The 20,368-nt window shown below is 27.2% G+C and overlaps 1 protein-coding gene across 1 annotated transcript in view; it reads right to left on the bottom strand.

The window, feature by feature from the left end:
* Positions 1-20,368, bottom strand: part of LOC105360996 (interleukin-1 receptor accessory protein-like 1) — a 46,682-nt gene that overhangs the window by 11,054 nt on the left and 15,260 nt on the right. Inside the window, exons 2-3 of the mRNA XM_011498068.1 lie at positions 7,174-7,355; positions 977-1,190 (exon numbers count right to left, since the gene is read on the bottom strand). Of these exons, the coding sequence (XP_011496370.1) occupies positions 977-1,190; positions 7,174-7,355 (396 nt within the window). The remainder of the gene's footprint in view (positions 1-976; positions 1,191-7,173; positions 7,356-20,368) is intronic.

Here is a 20,368-nt window from a genome sequence, read left to right as displayed (position 1 = left end):
TTATTGAGTTTAAATGACATTAAAGCTTTTTAAACGATATAAAAATCATCATTTGTAAAAAATTTCTTTGCGATTTCATAATCGTAAGACAATATAGAAACAAATTTTCCGTCTGAATATTGTCGAGAAACGCTGTAAATGTATACGGTAAATACAATAAAATACCTTAGCTATCGCATTATTTTTTTGACTCGGTATAATAAATTTTTAGTGAGCTTTTAGAGTGGGGCGAATAATAATAAAAATTGACGTGTTGAGGACTTTAAATATTTGCCGAATGATAAAAATTTCACTTTAATTACAATAAGATGAAGACTTTAATAGTAGAAATTAGGCACAAAACTTGTTTGTATATTAAATTTGATCGAATCAATTATTTTGAGTAATAAAGCGACTTTTATTTTTCTCAACTTAATCAACAACGATATGTTGACAAAATGTTCAATTCAATAATCAAACACAAATGTCTTGAAACTTGAATATTTGGCAACGTAACGATTTTACATAGAACTACGGTTATTTTAAATCCGATACTAATAAATGCTAGTAAAATTGTCTTATTACTATAATTAATTGATAAATGAATAATTAATTTTTGTAGATTAACATAATCCAGCATTATCGTCGTACTATTAACTTAAATTGAAGTTTTTGCTATAATCGATATATATAAATTATATTTTTTTTTTTTTTTTTTTTTTGTCCCAGTTGCATTGACGTCCATCTTTGAAACATCTTTTCTACGTATTTAAAAACTTTTATTACAAGCCTCAATCCGCAAATAAATTTAATATGACGACTTCGTCACTAAAATTATCATATCGTAATGGCCTGAAATAAAATTCACCCCATGCACGTTTACATTATTATAGAATAATTTTGAAAATTAGAAATGTAGAACTTCAAACGCACGTGATACGGCAGTTAATACAATTTATTGTCTCTTATCATTGTTAACAAAAATAAATATTCTCACCGTGAAACGCGATACTGAGAGAGACGTCCGTGATTTGGTAGTGTGACGTTACTATCAGAGCGCCTCCACATTACCGAATTGCGAGCGTCGGAAATGTAAGCTCGGCCGATGTAAGCCTCGCAGAAAAGTCTAGCAGTACCTCCTAGTGGTACCAGCTGCGAGGATGGCTTATACGTTGGTAATGGACGACCCTTATAGCCACTCGAATCCTCACCTGCAATTATTCAAATTTTTGACGATTATTTTAACGTAAGTGTATATATTACTTGACAATCTTGAAAGAAGACCAATTAATAATACCTCGCGATTAAAAAATTATTATGAAACCAAATAAATTATCAAGTGTCTCGTCAAGTTATATTTAATTGAATATATATTCATTTCACCTTTTATATGCCATCTCGATATTTATAAAATGAGAAAAAGAAAATATGAGTTCATCAACTGCACAGACAACACGAACTAAAGAGGTATGTTTTTATATTTTTCTCCGTTGTAAAAAGCTCATGAATTCCAATATAAATATTGGCAAACTATGAAGAAATTATTTAACATTTTTTTTTTTTTTTTTTTTTTATATATATATATTTTTTTTAATAATTAATTTCATATATTTTTTCTTAAGGTTTCACAAATTAATTATAGGTCTAATTGTAATTTGATAAAACTAGGTCACTATCGATCATCGAATTGCATTTATATTTTTAAATTTATGATTTTAATGCACGTATATCGATAAAACGTCAATTTTACATAAAATATTCATGAAAAGTATATCAATTTTGCAAAATATTAAGGTACGCAAAATATTAATATCCATCATTCTCCACAGTAATAATAATTAAATTCAAATATTCTTAAATTAATGAACGGTGTGCGTGTGTGTGTGCGTGTGTGTTTATATTTTATTTTATTTTTTTTTAGTAAAATTGGATATTCAAATTTAATAAATAATTAGTTAGATGATTGTAAGCAATTAAATTTTCACGGTAACAGAGACTTTCACCAAGACATTGTTTTTTTATGAAAGATTTAAAAAAATTATTTAAATCTTAAAATATTTTAGGATGGTAATTTCTAATAGTACGAGTAAATTGAACAACATCAATAATAATAATAAATATGAAAATAAAATAAAATCGACTATCTAATATTATTTATCGCTGTTCATTTTAATCATTGAATGAACATTAATTCGGTAAATATTTTAGTTAATTATACAATATATATTAACGAGTATCTATTATTTAATAGTTGATAAACGATTATTAACAATTTATATTTTTTATAATATAGCTTAAGATCAAATCTAATAATATGCGAGCACTTATTTAAGTGTAATTATCTTGAGAAGATTCTTTTATTCGTTGAGGTATATAATAGTGTTACCATTTTCAAATATTTCAATTGTATTAATTGCATTTATTTTCATCTTATTCTTTCGAATTATTATATATATTGACTATTCGTTAAATAGAAGGAGTTGTAATAAGTATTTTTAATACATAAATATTATAACAAATAAAAAAAAGATTGCTTTTAATTATTACAATATTAATTATTACAATACCAATCGGTGAATACAGTACGCGTATCGCTATTTTATTGGATGATTGGAGAAAATTCACACGGTTGGAAGTTGAATTTGGAACTTTGTTCGCGCAATGAATGAATAGTCAGCCAATTGAGCTAGCGATGCCCATTCGGAAAATAAAGTTTATGTTTCATTTAAAATTACTTCCAACTAGTGTGGCTATTGTATCGCGCGAAATATGTATACGTATGAGTATATATATATATATATATATATATATATATATATATATATATTTACAAGTAACTTACAAAGTCGTTATTTCGTAGTATTAATCAAAAGTAATGAAATAGTCGTTACGGATGATTATTCATGGGAGACAGATTGTCAATTTGTTTTAATGTACCATCTTGATAAAGTTATTTACACAATTTTGCATAATCGTGTGTAAATGACACAAACAAGTAACGAAATTGTGCATAAATTTCGTTTTGTTTATAAAATAAGTACGTTGAAATATTTTAAATACTTTCATTCGAAGTATCATTTTTCTTAACAAAAAATAATCAAGTGTACAAGTGCCAATCAATATATTTTTTTGTTTTTTATTTATTTTTTGTTTTTTGTTTTTTTTTGTTGTTGTTGTTTTTTTGTTGTTTTTTTTTTTGTTTTTTTTTTTTTTTTGTTGTTGTTGTTTTTTTGTTGTTTTTTTTTTTGTTTTTTTTTGTTTTTGTTTCTGTCAGGGTATGAATTTTCTTGTCAAGATAAAAGAAAGATAAACAGAAACATAACAGTTGAAAAGAATTGCAATTTTTACCAAGAAGACGAAGAACGAGCTTCACTTATCTCGCATCAAGTGTTACTCGGAATATGCAGGCGTGCGGTAATGTTGACAGGAAGTAAAGCGGAACTTGACGTATATATGGAAATGAGGAACGATTCTTGTAGCTGTCAAGAATATAAAGATAAAGAGGATGGTGAAAAAGATTGAACGTTTGATTAATTGCCAGCTAGTTGTTCCGTGGAAAGGAATATTCAAATATCGATAATATTATGCTGAAAATTGGAAAGTGTAAATAGCTGAGAAGAGGAATGGTATCTGGAAGACGAGTAACTTTTCCAAAATTATTATGAATTTCAAATATTTTAAAATATTAACGTGTTTACATTCACATTTCCTTTTACTACTACCCCCCCTCCCCCTCCTCCTCCCACCAACTTAATTTACTTAACATGATAAATTATTTATGATATAATTACTAAAATATTCCAATTAGATAATGTAATATTCAGATGGTTTGATAGACATAAACAGAGAGCAAAAGAGAGAGTGAGAGAGAGAGAGAGAGAGAGAGAGAGAACATAAAAATGTACATGATTTTCCTTGAAGCGATTTATTTGGACGCTTCAAACACGTCACCGTATCTAATGTGACATGGTTGATCACTCGTATCATAACGAGACTATATTGAAGTAAAATAAATTACAGTACGCATAAAAAAATAACTTGGTAGAAAATATTTTATAATAGCCTGATGAAAATATTACAATAAAGAATATAATATAATAAAGTCTTTGTATGTTAAATAATGAAGACATTTATTTAATAGGAAAATTGAATTTTCTATATAGAATATACATTGATAGTGTAATAGATGATTTTAGAAAAATTCGATAAATGAAAAATAAAACATAATTAACTGACAATTAAATGTATTTGACCGTTTATCATTATCCTAAGTGATTTATCATCAAATATTTGCTGGTGACCCTTAATTTTTTTTCTCTTCTTTTTCTAAATGATAGTCAGAATTTCATAAGCAATAGTTAACAAAAATAGTAATAATTAAATATTAATTTGGTAATAAATGTATGCGTAAGAGCCAAGTGACCTACGCGTTGTTTTATTCTTCATTAAATTAATACGGAGACATGCTAGACATTTATATCTCTGTAGAATGTATTGTAAATATTCTCCTTAGAGCCTTAGTATGTAATACCACAATCATTTCGTGTGTTCTCTTGGCGTGTAAGGAAGGGCACGAGATAAATCCTTATAATTTATAATATGCAATAACTTTACCGACGACGAGTCTAAAGAATAGAGTGACTGATTCATGAAACCTCTAAGTCTTTGTACTCCTTTCTAATTATCATGGATCTCTATAGCTAATTAAATTAGTCATAAGTTAAGTTCAAACATTAAAATGAATAATAATAATTAGTTTCAGAATTCAATTCATTATTCAATCTTCTTGTTTAGGAGTATGAGTATAAGAAAAAAATAAAATAGGAAGAAGATCGAATTGAATAAAATAGTACTATGATTTTATGACTTAATTTTTAAATATTTTATTAAAAAAAAAAAAAAAAAAAAAAAAAAAAAAATAAAATACGGTTAATTACAATTTAACATATTTCATTGACTTCATTTCTTAGCAAAGCAAAATTAATAGTCACAAACAAATAATCGTGATATTACAGAGTAAAAAAATAATCATTTAATAATTTCGCAATTAAATCAGAATTAATAATTATTAACAAGAATTACATAAGACTGACACCTGTGTAGGTTCCATGAGTAAGATGCTTATTATTTCTATAATTAATTCAACATTTATTATATAAATGAATTTTATAATATGGAAATATAAGTTATTTTTATTTCTCAAAGTGAAATGTTGGGGATTACGTAAACATGAATTTGTTCACGCTAAGTAGCATTACGTTAAAAAATTATTTATAAGATGGATTGATTGTTGCTTCGTTTTTTTTTTTTTTTTTTTTTTTTTTTTTTTTTTTAAATTATAAAGTGGAAGAATATAGAATATGAATAATAAAAACTAAAAAACATTAAATACTTATTATGGATAATGAAATTATCGATTGTACAAGGAAATTATCCATCTCGATTTAATTAACTTGTACATGAATAATCAAATAATCAATTTAAATGTCATTTATTGATAATTACCTAATGCTAGATTTACATCATCTATTAATAATTACCTAATGATCAATTTAAATGATAGTAATTTTATTTTTTATAAATTTAATTTTTAAATTTTTTATGCTTTAGGTAGGAATTCATAAGTCCTAACACAAACTGCTAATTAAGTTAAATTTTATTAAATAGAATTTCAAACAATAACTATAATTCTAATATTAATAATGGTTTGTTTCCTTTTATTAAGAAGAAAAAAAAGAAAGAAAGAAAAAAAAAAAGAAAAAAAAAGAAAAAGAAAAGAAAATTATAACAGTACATTAAATGTCATTAAACGTATTAATTTCATCAAATACTTTTTACAATAATAGCGATCGTAAAAATAAAATGAAAGTTAAATAATTTGTTTATGCAAAAATCTCTTTTATTTTTAACGACGTGACGACAATAATATGAGATAACAGCTTTCGATAAGTAATTTAATGACATTCCAAGTTGACCTATACTTGCACAAAATAATTATTTCATATTTTATATTATGCCGGTTGTGTAAATTACCATGTAAGCCGCCTTCTTTTCCTACGTCTTACAACAATAAATAATTTTAGCAACTATTTAAATACGCAAGACTATGTGAATTTTGACGAATAATACATTATCATTATTTATAATATAAAGCAACTCATATCATAATTGCTGAAATTTACATATGTAAATTTTCAAAATTTTATGCTAATCGATCCAAGTTTCTCTATTATATTTAAAGATAAAACATTGAAACTACTAAACTAGATTATGCCTATAAAATTTGTCATTTAAATAACATATTGTAGCATGCAGATGGCATCTGCACAAAAACAATACATTCAGGTTCGGTAGCATAGGCGTGTCGCTCCGAGTTAAAATTCATCCATTGCTGTCCACCCTCGCAGATTCTTATCACCAATATAGTGGATAATAGCCGCATATTTGGTTGATAGACAATGTTGACGATAAACATCAACATATCGAATAATGAAATTTTTCCATAATAATAATCGTCCCCGACCAATCCTACCTGCCTTTTCATTATCGCTCAACGCTCTTTACGTCGTAACGAGCCCACCTCTCCCCCCCCCCAACAATCATACGCTTCCGGGAACCACGAATCTCCAGCCCTCGTCATTCTTCGAGGGAAGTATAGCGGTGAGTACATGGTGTACTGGACCGTGGCAATATTATTCAATGCGACCCGATCAGAAGCGAACGATCGGCCACTTGCGTCAGAGCTCGCTAAACCGAGTACTTTTACTTTTTAAAAGTACGCAGGCGCTAATATAATGGTCGGTTTTATGGATCGGAGACTATGAGAATAACAGACTTTGTCAATGCCCCCGTAATTTATATATATATATATATATATATATATATATATGTGTGTGTGTGTGTATTTTTTTTTATTTATTTTTTTTTTATTGTTGGTTCGTCTCGGTACAGACAAACAACTGCCAAGACATTGGATCTCTACCGCCGCGCTCCATTTCTTTTATTGGTGTACCAAGTACTAATAAAGATAATAAATTTATGAATGACTAACTTCCAAATTATTTCGTTAGTCGCGTTAAAAGCATGTCTCTTTCATTTCACAAGCATATTCGTGTTGGCGAGCACATTCCCCGTGCACAGTTGGCAAAAGGACGCTTATTACATTAATTGCAGAAATTCAATGTTTCAACTTACCTAAGACAGACAAGGAAATGTCACCTTCTAGTGCCGTCGTATCGTTACGTGCTCGACAAGAGTAGCGTCCAGCGTCGGATGCTCTCACTTCCTGTGTATAAATCGTTTGATTAGCGCTTTCTGGATATAAGATGAAGCTACTTTCTCCACCGGGCCATGGATAAGGTCGATTGTCCTTGTACCTGACGGAAATACAAGTTTGCGCATTAGACTAGATGTTTTTATTAAAACATAAGGATTCTCCTCTCAGTACATTATTTATAATAAGAATATAAACTAAAGTCAAAAGCTCAAAAGAAAAATGAATAGAAATAGAAATATGCCGTCTAGGCATTATTGCCTACATGATTAAACGAATATTTTACAAGTTATTGTAACGAATTTATAATGCTAGCGTAGTTAATGAAACAAATGAGTTACAGATATGACTGGAAATATAATAACCAACGGCTATTAACAATACATACGTGGACGTTCAATAATGGATATTTAATGAAATAAACAGCGATCACTCGAAGTCTTGGAAATAAATAAATCCCAGAAAAGTATATGCTTTGTGAAATTCAAAATAATTAACACATGTGGATCTCTTAATTGTTACATTATAATACATGATTTAAGCTTGAATGCAGTATATTTTTCTTTAACTATGAAATAAAATTTGGAGAAAAAAAATTATGTGAAAAAATCGACAGACTTTTAAGTTTAACAAAACTATAGACTAAATATTTGTCAACGTGTATTTATTCAACATTACGTAGAAATAACACTTAGTTATTCAACAACGTGTATTATTCAACTCTAAATTGTCTTTTATCACTTATGTATATATATATATATATATATATATATAGTGTTTTTTTTTCTTTTTATCTTTTATTCTTTAAAAGAATCGTTTATTTGAGTAATTATTAATAAAATTAGGCCGATTTTTGTTCAATTATTAGGCTATATTCTATCATTCTTATTTATCTCTAAAAAATCTAATGTATATACATGTATTGTAGAAAAATACAAAATATATAGTGAAAGTGTTACTTTTTAAAATACATTTTCATTACAAAATTGCAATTAGATTTTTAAATCATATTAGTAATCTTTGCTTCAATTATTTATTTATTTATTTAATTTTTTATTACATTCGAATTGTTAACTTGTTATTATATATTTGCACTAATAGATTTTTATTTAGGATATATTTCCATTTATTTATAACTTTATACAATAATCAGTCACTCAACAGACACAATTCTACAAAATTCGTAGAAAATTCTTTGTTATAAATAATTCTTCTTTATAAGCTCTTTATAAAAATATCATGATTATCTTAGGCATATATGTTCGTATAAAAATATAATTCACATGAATAAACAATGTGCTTATATTCGATTTACTTTTGCACGGGCATTCATGTGAGAACTATCGTAATGGAAAATGATGAAATGAGTCATGGTAAGTGAATCGAAAGGCTTGACATAATTTTGTCAATAATATCTTAAATCAAGATATGGCATTTTTATTCTTGTAATTGCCGTTGTTCCGATCTTCCGCTCGTGCCTTAACGTATGAATTTTAGTGAAATTATAGTTTCAATTTAATAGCAATATAATAGTTTAAAAATAATAATGAATTAAGGAAAGGTCAATAGTAGGATATACATTCATGAGCATAAATTTATTCGTTAATGCGCGTAGATAAACCTGACTGATTACAGCAATAATTAATAAAAATGTGTAATAGAAAAAAAAAAAAAAAAAAAAAAATGATTATATGATACAAAAAAAAAATATGATTCTCGTAATCACGGTGCTGCAATCAATACATTGATTTTTAAAAAATCCCAGTAATTATTTATACTCATAGAGAATAAATATTAATAATTCTTAATAATTGTGAGAGAGAGAGAGAGAGAGAGAGAGAGAGAGAGAGAGATTTGGGGGGGGAGGGGATATGAGTAGGTGGAGGATAAGGAGGAGTAGGAGGAGGAGTAGGAAACATATGTATATATATATAAATATAACTGAAGTGAAGGTGTTGGACACATGTATAGGAATGTCTACAGTCAACAAAGGTACAAAGAAAGAGACAGGGGAATATAGAGAACGAGTCAACCACGACCGACGACTGTAATTAGGATAATGGTTAGGTATGCCTTCTCCGGAGGGCAGGAATAATGATGTGACCGCTGCTTTACTCGGCTAGCCGTCACTGCTATTTTTTTCAGCAAAATTTTATTTTTTTCATCTTTTTATCGATTCTCCTAATCTCTTATGTTTTCAAACAGTTTTTATGATTTCCAATAGCAAAATTCTTGGGACGGACATTTACTCTTTCTTTCGATAATATCACAAGTATCAAAATTTTAAAAAGAATAATCGATTATCGGAAAACGCTTTGACCTTATCCATTGGCATCGAGGGACCATAAAGGACTGTTTTTGAAATTCTTCAAGATCGTCTGACTACTTACTATTAATTATGGGCATCATAACCGGAAAAGGAATCTTTTTTAAGAATGTCTTTTATTCTTTGATATTTATTTACTATTTCTATTCGCCATAATTCTATTACGAATACTTACGAGCGATATTAATGGCAGATTATATTTTATATAAATGTGTAAGGGTATTATTTAAAATTTTCTACTCATTAATAAATAATGTAAATTGTTAATTTATATTATTTATCTCACGTACAATAATTAATTAAATTAATTTAAGTATATATATTTTCGTATTGAATAATTTAAACTATCAACATATAAATTTGAAAAGTTGATTTAAAAGTCTTTAAGCGTTAATTTGAATGATAAAATTATAATAGAAAATTTCAAGCGAACATTGACAAACAACAAATTATAATTCAATTAAAATCAATATAAAAAAAAAATTAAAAAAAACTTGAAATATCCAAAAAAATATATTAAACAATAAATAATTACATCCAAATAAATTAAAGATTTTTTTAGATTCTCTAGATTATTTTACACAATTCTTATTAAAAACAATATAACACATGAATATATGTGAATATTATTGTAAATAATTATAAAATAAGGAAATCAAAAATATCTTTAACTTGTCTATATATATATATATATATATATATATATATATTATTATTACTCAGATCTTAATATTTTTTACAGATATTTTCAGTTTCTTTATATTTTAATAAAAAAACAATAGGATAGATATGACATAATTTTTAATAATTATTTAAAGGAATTTTTTAATACGAAAATCGTTAAATAATGTATAATTAGAAGAATCATTTCAACGTAATGTACACTATTATTATGTTTAATATGAAATATTATAAATAAACATAATAATAAATAAAAGGTTGGAGCAATAAAGAAATTCTGTGAAATTGATAAAATGCTTGAATATCAGGTTATTTATTAGTTCTAAATAATTTGTTTAACATATTCATGCAATCATCCAAACTTTCTTTTACCTTGTCTCTACTTAGGTAGCGAATACAAATTAAAAATATTGAATCTAAATGAAAAGAATAAACATTTAAATTGCGAATTATTAAGCATAGAGTACATAATATATTTGATAGTTTGTAGTTGTAAATTTTAAGGTAATTTGAAATTATTAAATTTATTATTTTTTACTTAAATCGTACCTTAAAATGTTAAATATAATAATTAACACACATTAGCGATCATTATAATTTTATATTTGCAAATTAATATGTTATATTGTAGAATGTTATGTATTATCAACATATATAAATTTATACGTTGAAATATTTTTCTAAAAATTACATTTTAATATCGTCTACGAAAACAATCCAAATGATTTTAAACCATTTTTATTTCAAATTTTAACGTTATTTTGATATAAAGACGTGATTTACAATTCATTAAGCCCCTCTTAAATTAGTATTGTATATAATTAGTTTTGTAATAAATTTTGCATAAACAATTTATCAATTTATTGTTCTAGAATTGATAAAATTATAATCTATGCGACAAATTAGATTAAAGCCATTATTTCGAAGCATGTAGAATTAAAAAAATTTTTTGACACAACGAGGGAATATTAAGTAGTCTTCTTATTTTAATTTAAAGTTAGTACTTTAAAAAAATTTCAAGTTTCCGTTATGTAGCTTCTAGATTGTCCGATACCTTATTTAATTACACTTGTTACGTGCGAAAAATAATGAGTAAAAATTGACAAATACCGATTTGTTGATACAACTGTAATTTATGTTTCACGAAGAAATGATATGTCCGATGTATAATAATAAACTTCTAAAAAATTTATTTTAAAGAAATAAGTGGATAAATAATAGGCGTTCCTATTCTTTATTCGCTTTATACCTATGCAAGTTGCATTAGTTCGTTAAGCGAAAATAATTAATATTCCGTAACTCGTGTACATCAGGACATACGAATACCAATTATTTTCACGTTGATTGCATGCAACAGAATCGAAGAGGAAAACGCAGAAGTAATACTAAAAATGGATAGCAATGTGCACAAGGTAGGTATAGTACTTGTGTGGAAATAGTAAAAAATCAGACAAGCCCAGAACCTTGCTAAAGGAGTTCGATAATTTTTTTGTCACTTCCCCTTCTTACAATAGCTGCTGCTGCATCTCACTTTGTAGCTCGCTAACTCTTCTCTATCTTTTTCTGAGCATGTATATAATTGCCTCCTGGAAAAGGAATAATTGGCTTGCGTGTATACGACCTCGTCAGTGATACTTAGAATTGCTTGTTCCGTTCTCTTTCTCATTCCTCCCCTCCCCCTTCACACCGCCCGACAACTCTCACACTATTTCATTTTATCTTTCGATTAGTGGCAGCCATTTCCTAAGTCTACAAGTTTACCTTGTCATAAACTTACGAATTCTAATGAATATGATCATACTTTGAAAGGTAAACGCTTTAACAATAACTTACTGAATGATGGAATTCATTTTTCCACATATTTAATTAATTGGATTTATGTTTACTCGTCCAAATAATTATGCCCGCATAATAAAATGTATATAATATTAATATTGATTCTCACGGAAGTTTGCAAGATTTTTCAATATTCTTTTTGATATGAAAAAAAAAAAACAACTATTTTATAACGAATATTTAGGTGTTATTTTAAGATTGATAATTAAGACAGGACGATTAATTATTGAATTAAAAAAAATTCATTACATTATTAAGTTTTATTGATTTTTTATTATAAAAAATTGTTTTCACGATATATAATAGTATTCTTTGAAAATACAAGTTATAATTGAAAATGTAAGTATACGCATCCAAATATAAGAATTACAATTAATGAGATTTTCAAATATTCCTTAACGACAAAAGATATTTTGAAGAATTCTTTGATTTATGTCATATATATATATATATATATATATATATATATATATATCAATCGTTTAGTGTTAGGAATCTTCGAAAAAAGAATAATTTGATGTAAATTTATCTAAAATTGAAAACTCAGGAGAATAAGGATTCGAGGTTTCCTGGATCTACCAATTGAAAATTATAAAATATTATAATGTAAAATGTACGCAACCGTTTAACTCTGGGAAGTATTGTATTCGAATTATAAATAAAAATATAAAATAATGAAAATAATGAAATGTAAAGGAAGTATGAAATTTGAAAAATTGTGTATTTTTCGATCAATGTGAAAATCTAAAAAATAATATTAATTCAATTGCTCAGAATAAATAATGAAAATGATTACGGCGAATAAGAACAGAAAGTAAAATTGAATAAAGCCACAAAGTACTTCTAATTTTTTTTTTTTTTTTTTTTTTTTTTTTTTGTTAACAAAACGTTTTCATAAAATGTCTCTCGGATCGCATATGTCTATAATAAGAAATAAAAGAAGAAACAAACTAGAATAAACTAAAGAAAGACGTGACAGCGAAGCAAATAAGGGCTCTGATGTAATAAAAAGCGAGTAATGACAAAACGAGAGTGATGAATGAATAATATAACATGAATAAAAAATTATTCATACTCCGAGTTGTACTATCAATTTATTTTCTAAAAAAAAATACACGTAGAATTGGAGATTTCACCACATTGTAATATATACCGGAACATATATTAAAAACTGAATTTAATTTACATATAAATCAGGAGTTTCATTATCTGATTAGCAAAAGTTAAGCTGGAATTACTCTACAATTATCGATTTATCATTTTCAATAGTACACTTGTTATTTTCAGAAATAATATATTTTACTATTATATCATAAATATAACCATAAATATGTGGATTTGTGTTGCAAATCCATAGAAATTAGTTTGAAATATATCTTACCTACCCTATCTATCTAGCATGAAAGACAATAAAAAGGTATTTCACATACCTTATTACCAATTATCATAATTTTATAAGCTATTAACAAGTATTCGCTGTATTAATAAAATATAATTTATTCAATTTTTACAGGAAAATTGTAAAAAGTTTTTCAACTTTATAGGCAGATTTTTATTAAAGTGGCAATGTAAATACCCAAATCCATTTCGACTTAAGCTTAACTAATAATTGGCGAAAAAATTTGTTAATACTGAATATATAAGATATTAAATTAAAACAAAACAGAAAACAAAACAAAAAAAAAAACAAAACAAACAAACAAAAAATAAGACAGAAAATAAAGAAAAGAAGAGAAAGTTATTTATTGGTAGATAATTGAGATTAAATCCGTAAAATATATGAGATGAACTATTATATTCCGTAATCTAAAAATCTATTAGTTTTAAAGAAGGATTTCGAAAATAAAAAATTACTCGTAATCGCTCCAATGAAAGTAGTATAAACTCTTTAAGTCGTGGCACGAGAAGAGGAATAAAAAGGATAAAAGACAAAATAAGGATAATCGAAGCTAGTACGAATCAGCGAATAGTCGCTTATTATGGGAAAACGGTCATCATCGTCCTGCTCGTCGAACATACCATCGATTCGGGCAAACTCAGCCGAACGAAGGAGGCCAAGAAAGCTCGTGTGCAACACACTGCACCGCTTTATTGTTAGGGTAACTAAAGGCGGGCGACGATCTGGCTGGAGTCAGTTCCGCGAAGACGATTAGAGCACTCTCGAGGGACGGAAAGAGGAAGAAACAGAAAGATAGAGGAGGTACGCTTTATGCCTGTTGCAAGGAATCGATCAACATTTAGCCTTTTTTCACCTGCTTCCCCCCTTCCCATCCGTCCCATCGGCCAACTCCTCCTCACCCCCTCAACCACCTGACCGCACCGTAACCCCCACCCGGCTTGCCCCATATTTCTTTCGCTCTTTTTGCTTCCACTACGCCCCACGATCGTCGGATATAGTTACGTTTTTTTCTTACGCGTATCTTCTTTGTGCAAGTGAAAGAATTCCTTTTTTTCTTCTACTTCTACTACTTCTTCTTCTTCTTCTTCTACTTCTTCTTCTTCTTCTTCTTCTTCTTCTTCTTCTTCTTCTTCTTCTTCTTCTTCTTCTTCTTCTTCTTCTTCTTCTTCTTCTTCTTCTTCTTCTTCTTCTTCTTCTTCTTCTTCTTCTTCTTCTTCTTCTTCTTCTTCTTCTTCTTCTTCTTCTTCTTCTTCTTCTTCTTCTTCTTCTTCTTCTTCTTCTTCTTCTTCTTCTTCTTCTTCTTCTTCTTCTTCTTCTTCTTCTTCTTCTTCTTCTTCTTCTTCTTCTTCTTCTTCTTCTTCTTCTTCTTCTTCTTCTTCTTCTTCTTCTTCTTCTTCTTCTTCTTCTTCTTCTTCTTCTTCTTCTTCTTCTTCTTCTTCTTCTTCTTCTTCTTCTTCTTCTTCTTCTTCTTCTTCTTCTTCTTCTTCTTCTTCTTCTTCTTCTTCTTCTTCTTCTTCTTCTTCTTCTTCTTCTTCTTCTTCTTCTTCTTCTTCTTCTTCTTCTTCTTCTTCTTCTTCTTCTTCTTCTTCTTCTTCTTCTTCTTCTTCTTCTTCTTCTTCTTCTTCTTCTTCTTCTTCTTCTTCTTCTTCTTCTTCTTCTTCTTCTTCTTCTTCTTCTTCTTCTTCTTCTTCTTCTTCTTCTTCTTCTTCTTCTTCTTCTTCTTCTTCTTCTTCTTCTTCTTCTTCTTCTTCTTCTTCTTCTTCTTCTTCTTCTTCTTCTTCTTCTTCTTCTTCTTCTTCTTCTTCTTCTTCTTCTTCTTCTTCTTCTTCTTCTTCTTCTTCTTCTTCTTCTTCATTTCCTTTCCATTAATGCCGATAAGCTAGTACAGTAAGTGAAAATGTCAAAAAAAAAAAAAAAAAAAAAAAACAGCGTCTGTCACTATTTGTACAATTTACCTCGATTCTTTACTTAACCTTTTAGCTAAGAATTGTGATATACAGTTTATAAAAGTTAATGCTAATACAACTTTCTTCAACAATCCTTCCAGTAATCTAGCTTGAAAATCAATAAATTGGACTTATTTGTTCTTTAAACTTATGCAATCGTTTTATTTTACTTGTCATTAGCCAATCGAACATGATACTGATATCGAATTAAAGGAAATTAACTTTTTATAATATATTACAAATGAAACGAGGATGATGTACTTATTTTTATATGACTATTATATATTCAATTTGTTGATGTTGTACTAATATAATACTAATGTTTGTTGTTTATTAGAATATAATACCATTCAACGAAACATTTTCAATTTATGAGTTAAAATTAATTTTTTCCAATCAAGTCTATATCTACAAGTTGTAATAATGGATATATTATTATTGTTAAATAAAATCCAAATACGCACGTAATTTTGCATTACATATATAGCATCGAAAGTAATATAAAAATTTTGTTTAAAATTACCGCAACAGTTTTGTTTTAATGAAAGTGCACTTGTAATAGATATTGAAGTGTACGTTTTATGAGTCTCAACACAAACATACACTTAAGGAAAATATTGAAAAATCAAGTATATCCTCGAAATACGTTATTATTTGGACAGTATGTTTGTATTTAAGGACAATTTGATCCCTAATAATAAAAACGGACAACTACCGGTTGCTTCCAACGAAAATAATTTTACGAAAATAATACGATACAAGGTTTATTTCAGAAAAGAAAAATTTAAATTATTATTCTTTGGTATTGCGATTCTCGGAAATCCATCTATACTTCATAAGTCTACAATGGAAGTAAACAAGAATCACGTAAAAAAGCTTCGGTCAAAACTACATAAAAGAAAGGGATAGAGCGCGAGGGAGGGGACGAAAGATGGTAAAAAATAAAACAAAAGTCATGTGAATTTCACCCTATGAATTTCAAAGGCTACAATCGCTCTTAATGCGCGTTTTCAGAGATGAGAAACAGAAATGATCCAATAAGAAATAATATTGGATACAAAAAGGAAAGGTAAGCACGAAAAAAGTAGACGGGAAGTTAAAAGAACGCGTTTTAGTCTCCGCTTTTTCGGCCGTTTCGAGCTAGCGATCATTGCTCGGAAATTAGCAGCGAGCGGCGATCTTACAACTTTCACAACATTGCGTGCTGTGCTGAACTGAAGAAATATTAAACAGAAACTTAAATTATTTTTAAAATACTTCGTCATGTTAGTATTATATTAAGATATTTAACGATGAAAATAAATTTGAATAATACTTGCATTGAGCAGCAATGGAGTAGCAAGTCTACAATTACAACTCAGTAATATATATATATATATATATATATATATATATGCATGTATGCATGTATGTATATATGCATGTATGCATGTATGTATGTATGTATGTATGCATGTATGTAGATGACAATTGCCACATCGAGGAGAAAAAAATATTAAAGATTATCTTATTGTTGTAAAGTTTAATGACATTATAAGAGAAGATATTTAAATTAGCATGAAAGAGTCATTTGGGATAGAATTTTACCTTTATGCATTAACAGGACACCGGGAAATCATCACAAAATATCAATTCCAATAGTGCATATTCAATGTCACGATTACATTTCTTATTATGTCATTATTTCAATTACTTTACAATTATAGTATATTGAATATTGCTAATAATAAGTGAACATATAAATAAGTGTAATGTTTATAAGTCAGGAAGAATAATCAGATCACATATTTTTTTGTCTTTCCATTTTTGTTTGAACGCATAACTATAAGTTATAAGTTTTAAATTAGTAAATACCGATGTATTCATTACAAGTATTTTATAAAGTTCAAGAGAAAATAGAAATTATCTACGGAGTATAAATTTTTTAATAAAAACCAAAGCTTGTTGAATCTCCAAAAATGTTAATAATTATTAAATATAGAAAAAAAGGTAGAAATATATATATATATATATATATATATATATATAATAATAATAATGAGTGGCAAATAACATTTGCTATATTGAAACTTATAATAAAAATATTAAAATTAATTAAACATTTGGAGTCATCGTACTTTAATATTAAATCTAGTCTATTCTTAGATTTAGTTATTATACCTATAATTACATCTAGTTTATTATATATTAAATCATAAATTATCAATGATATATCTTTTTACAAATCTTCATTAAATTAGCTTAATTTTTACAATAGTTTTATAATATTTATAAGTCTATAATAAATAAATTCGTGAGATTTATTACATTATGTTATATATATTAAATATATTATATATTATACAGATATATTACATCATATTATAATTTATATAGTAATATATAAGTAGTAATAGAATGTACTAACCATTCAGCTAAAATAAAATTTTATAATAATATTCGTTTATAACTTTAATTATCATCATCTTTATAACGATAAAAAGTCAAAGTAAAATACAGAATCATTTTTATGTTTCGCATCTATTTGCACGTACAATCCTCTCTCTCTCTCTCTCTCTCTCTCTCTCTCTCACACTCTATATATATATATATATATATATATATATATTAAAAATAATTAAGTTAAATTTAACAGATTAATAGTTGCTGTATATCATTAACTATGCTCGTTTATGTAAAAAAAAAGTTTGATTTAAATAATTATAAACAATTATAATTATTTTTTAATTAAAAATACGCACGAAGAATATAAATTTTGTATTTTTATTTAGTCGTATCATCAAGCATACAACAATTTTTTCATAATTAGTTATCGTAAGATTTATTTAACCTTACAATAACTAATCGTTTTATACATATTTTTATAATTAAAAGTCATTTACTAAACAATTTAAAAACTAACGCTTTCGCCTCATCATAAGCATTAAAAAACTAATATACATATATTAAAATCAAATAAAATATTTGTCTTATTTAAACATTCATTGGAATTCTTCAAAATTTTTTTGCTTGTCGTTATTCAAAGTCGTTAAAAAATTGTACCATACTTTTAGAGCTTTCCGAGAAATTTTATTCCATACACTAAACTTTTTGTATTTGAAAAATACAAATATAACTCATGCTCATAATAAAGAGCAACTGATATATTTATCCATAGAATATTAATTATTGAACTAAGCTGAAAAACCTGATCAAGTTTTACAATTCCAACGGATTTTAAGTACATATTTTATGTATTGTATGTAATTCTACCTGAAAATGAAAGATTTTACATTCATCACATCTGTTTTCTAGTAATTTTCTTTGCTCATCTTTTCTTCATTTAGTAAAAATTCTTACGGCCAGACAACGCGAAGGCGATATAATATAAGATTTCGCACGAATTTTACAATCGACTCCAGTGTCCGCTTACCTCCGAAGAAAGTAATTTCATTGTAAGGATGTGAAAAGAATGGCTTGAATGCATCTCTTGCTTAGCGGCTGTTGACAATTGATGGGTACATGTAGATGGGAGTCGCACAACGGGAGGTCTAAGGTTCAAAGTCGTTTTTTCTTTTTCCGCTGTTTTCTTTGGATATTCGTTGCTCTTTTTATCTCATGGATTCCAGATATTTTCTCGCATTCAAGTACGAATTCTATTCTTTGAAAAAGCCCATTATATATATATATATATATATATATATATATATATATTTTTTTATTTTTTTTTATATATATTTTCTTTTTGATGCACTTTTTACTTCAGCTTTGCCGCACAATTGTAAAATAAGCCCAAAAGTATGAAAAATTTATCTCAATGTTAAATTATTTTTAAACGATATCTACCCTAGCGTATAATCAGTATATATTAACGAAATGTAGAAATTATAATTTTATTCCGTCAGATCAACGAACGTAGCTATTGAAAGTAGAAAATCTAAGGTATAATTAAATTAGATAAAATTTTTACATTTTTAAATATTTTTTTTTAGCAAAAAATACAAGCTATTTAAATTCGTATGAAATTACCCAAGAATTATTTCATTACTATAATTATTTTTACTTCCCTTCTTTTAATAAGTATGCCGATAAATAAATAGTTCATATACATAGTTAATAAATATAATATATTCACTGCGTTATTGAAGGTAATGCTTGACAAAAAAATTTTTTTTAAACTATACATCATATGATTAAATAATTAAATGATCATATTAGATGAATGATTGAGTCATTGTGTGTTTTTGAAAATCATTATATAAAATATTAAATATTCATAGTCTACGGTAAAAATGATTTATAGATGAATAAAATGGAATATTCGATATTTGCATTAAGTAGCATAATAAAAAATATATTTTCATTGCAATGCTAGTTTTGACATAATATTATAAGAAATATTTAAACTAAATATAATTATGGTTTCACATATTTTCTTGTGCATTATCTTATTCTAATTTATTGCATATCTTTATCAAATATTTTATCGTGAGCAAATAATGCGTTACATACATCAACGTATCAATAGACAATGCCGTACCGTAGTTTCAATTATGCTCGGTACACTTCTAATTGCATTCGTCGTAACCTCTCAATACTATTTCTCTCTACGAGTATTATATATTTATAATGATTTAATAAAATCATATATAGCAATAACATAAGTCTTTTCATATTCGATATACAATTTCTACAAAAATAAATAAGTTTTGTTCGTGTGGGGGGGGGGGGAGGACAATGCACTCGGTCTCTACGCGTGTAAGAAATTAATTATAGAATACACATGCTAGGATAATTCGTGCTTGTGTTGATGGGGAGGGAATCCCTAAGCAAGATCAAGGGCGCTTTGACAGGAACGAGGGCAAGGAAAGGAGGAGGGAGATACGGGAGGGTGAAACGTGATGAAATTTGTATACCAACAGCACCTGTTTTACGAACACTCCCTACAC

The sequence above is a fragment of the Ceratosolen solmsi genome, unplaced genomic scaffold, assembly GCF_000503995.2.
Source record: "Ceratosolen solmsi marchali unplaced genomic scaffold, CerSol_1.0 scaffold14, whole genome shotgun sequence".
Taxonomy (NCBI): domain Eukaryota; kingdom Metazoa; phylum Arthropoda; class Insecta; order Hymenoptera; family Agaonidae; genus Ceratosolen; species Ceratosolen solmsi.
Note: the sequence above shows the minus strand (reverse complement) of the source record. Positions and strands in the feature narration are given on the sequence as shown.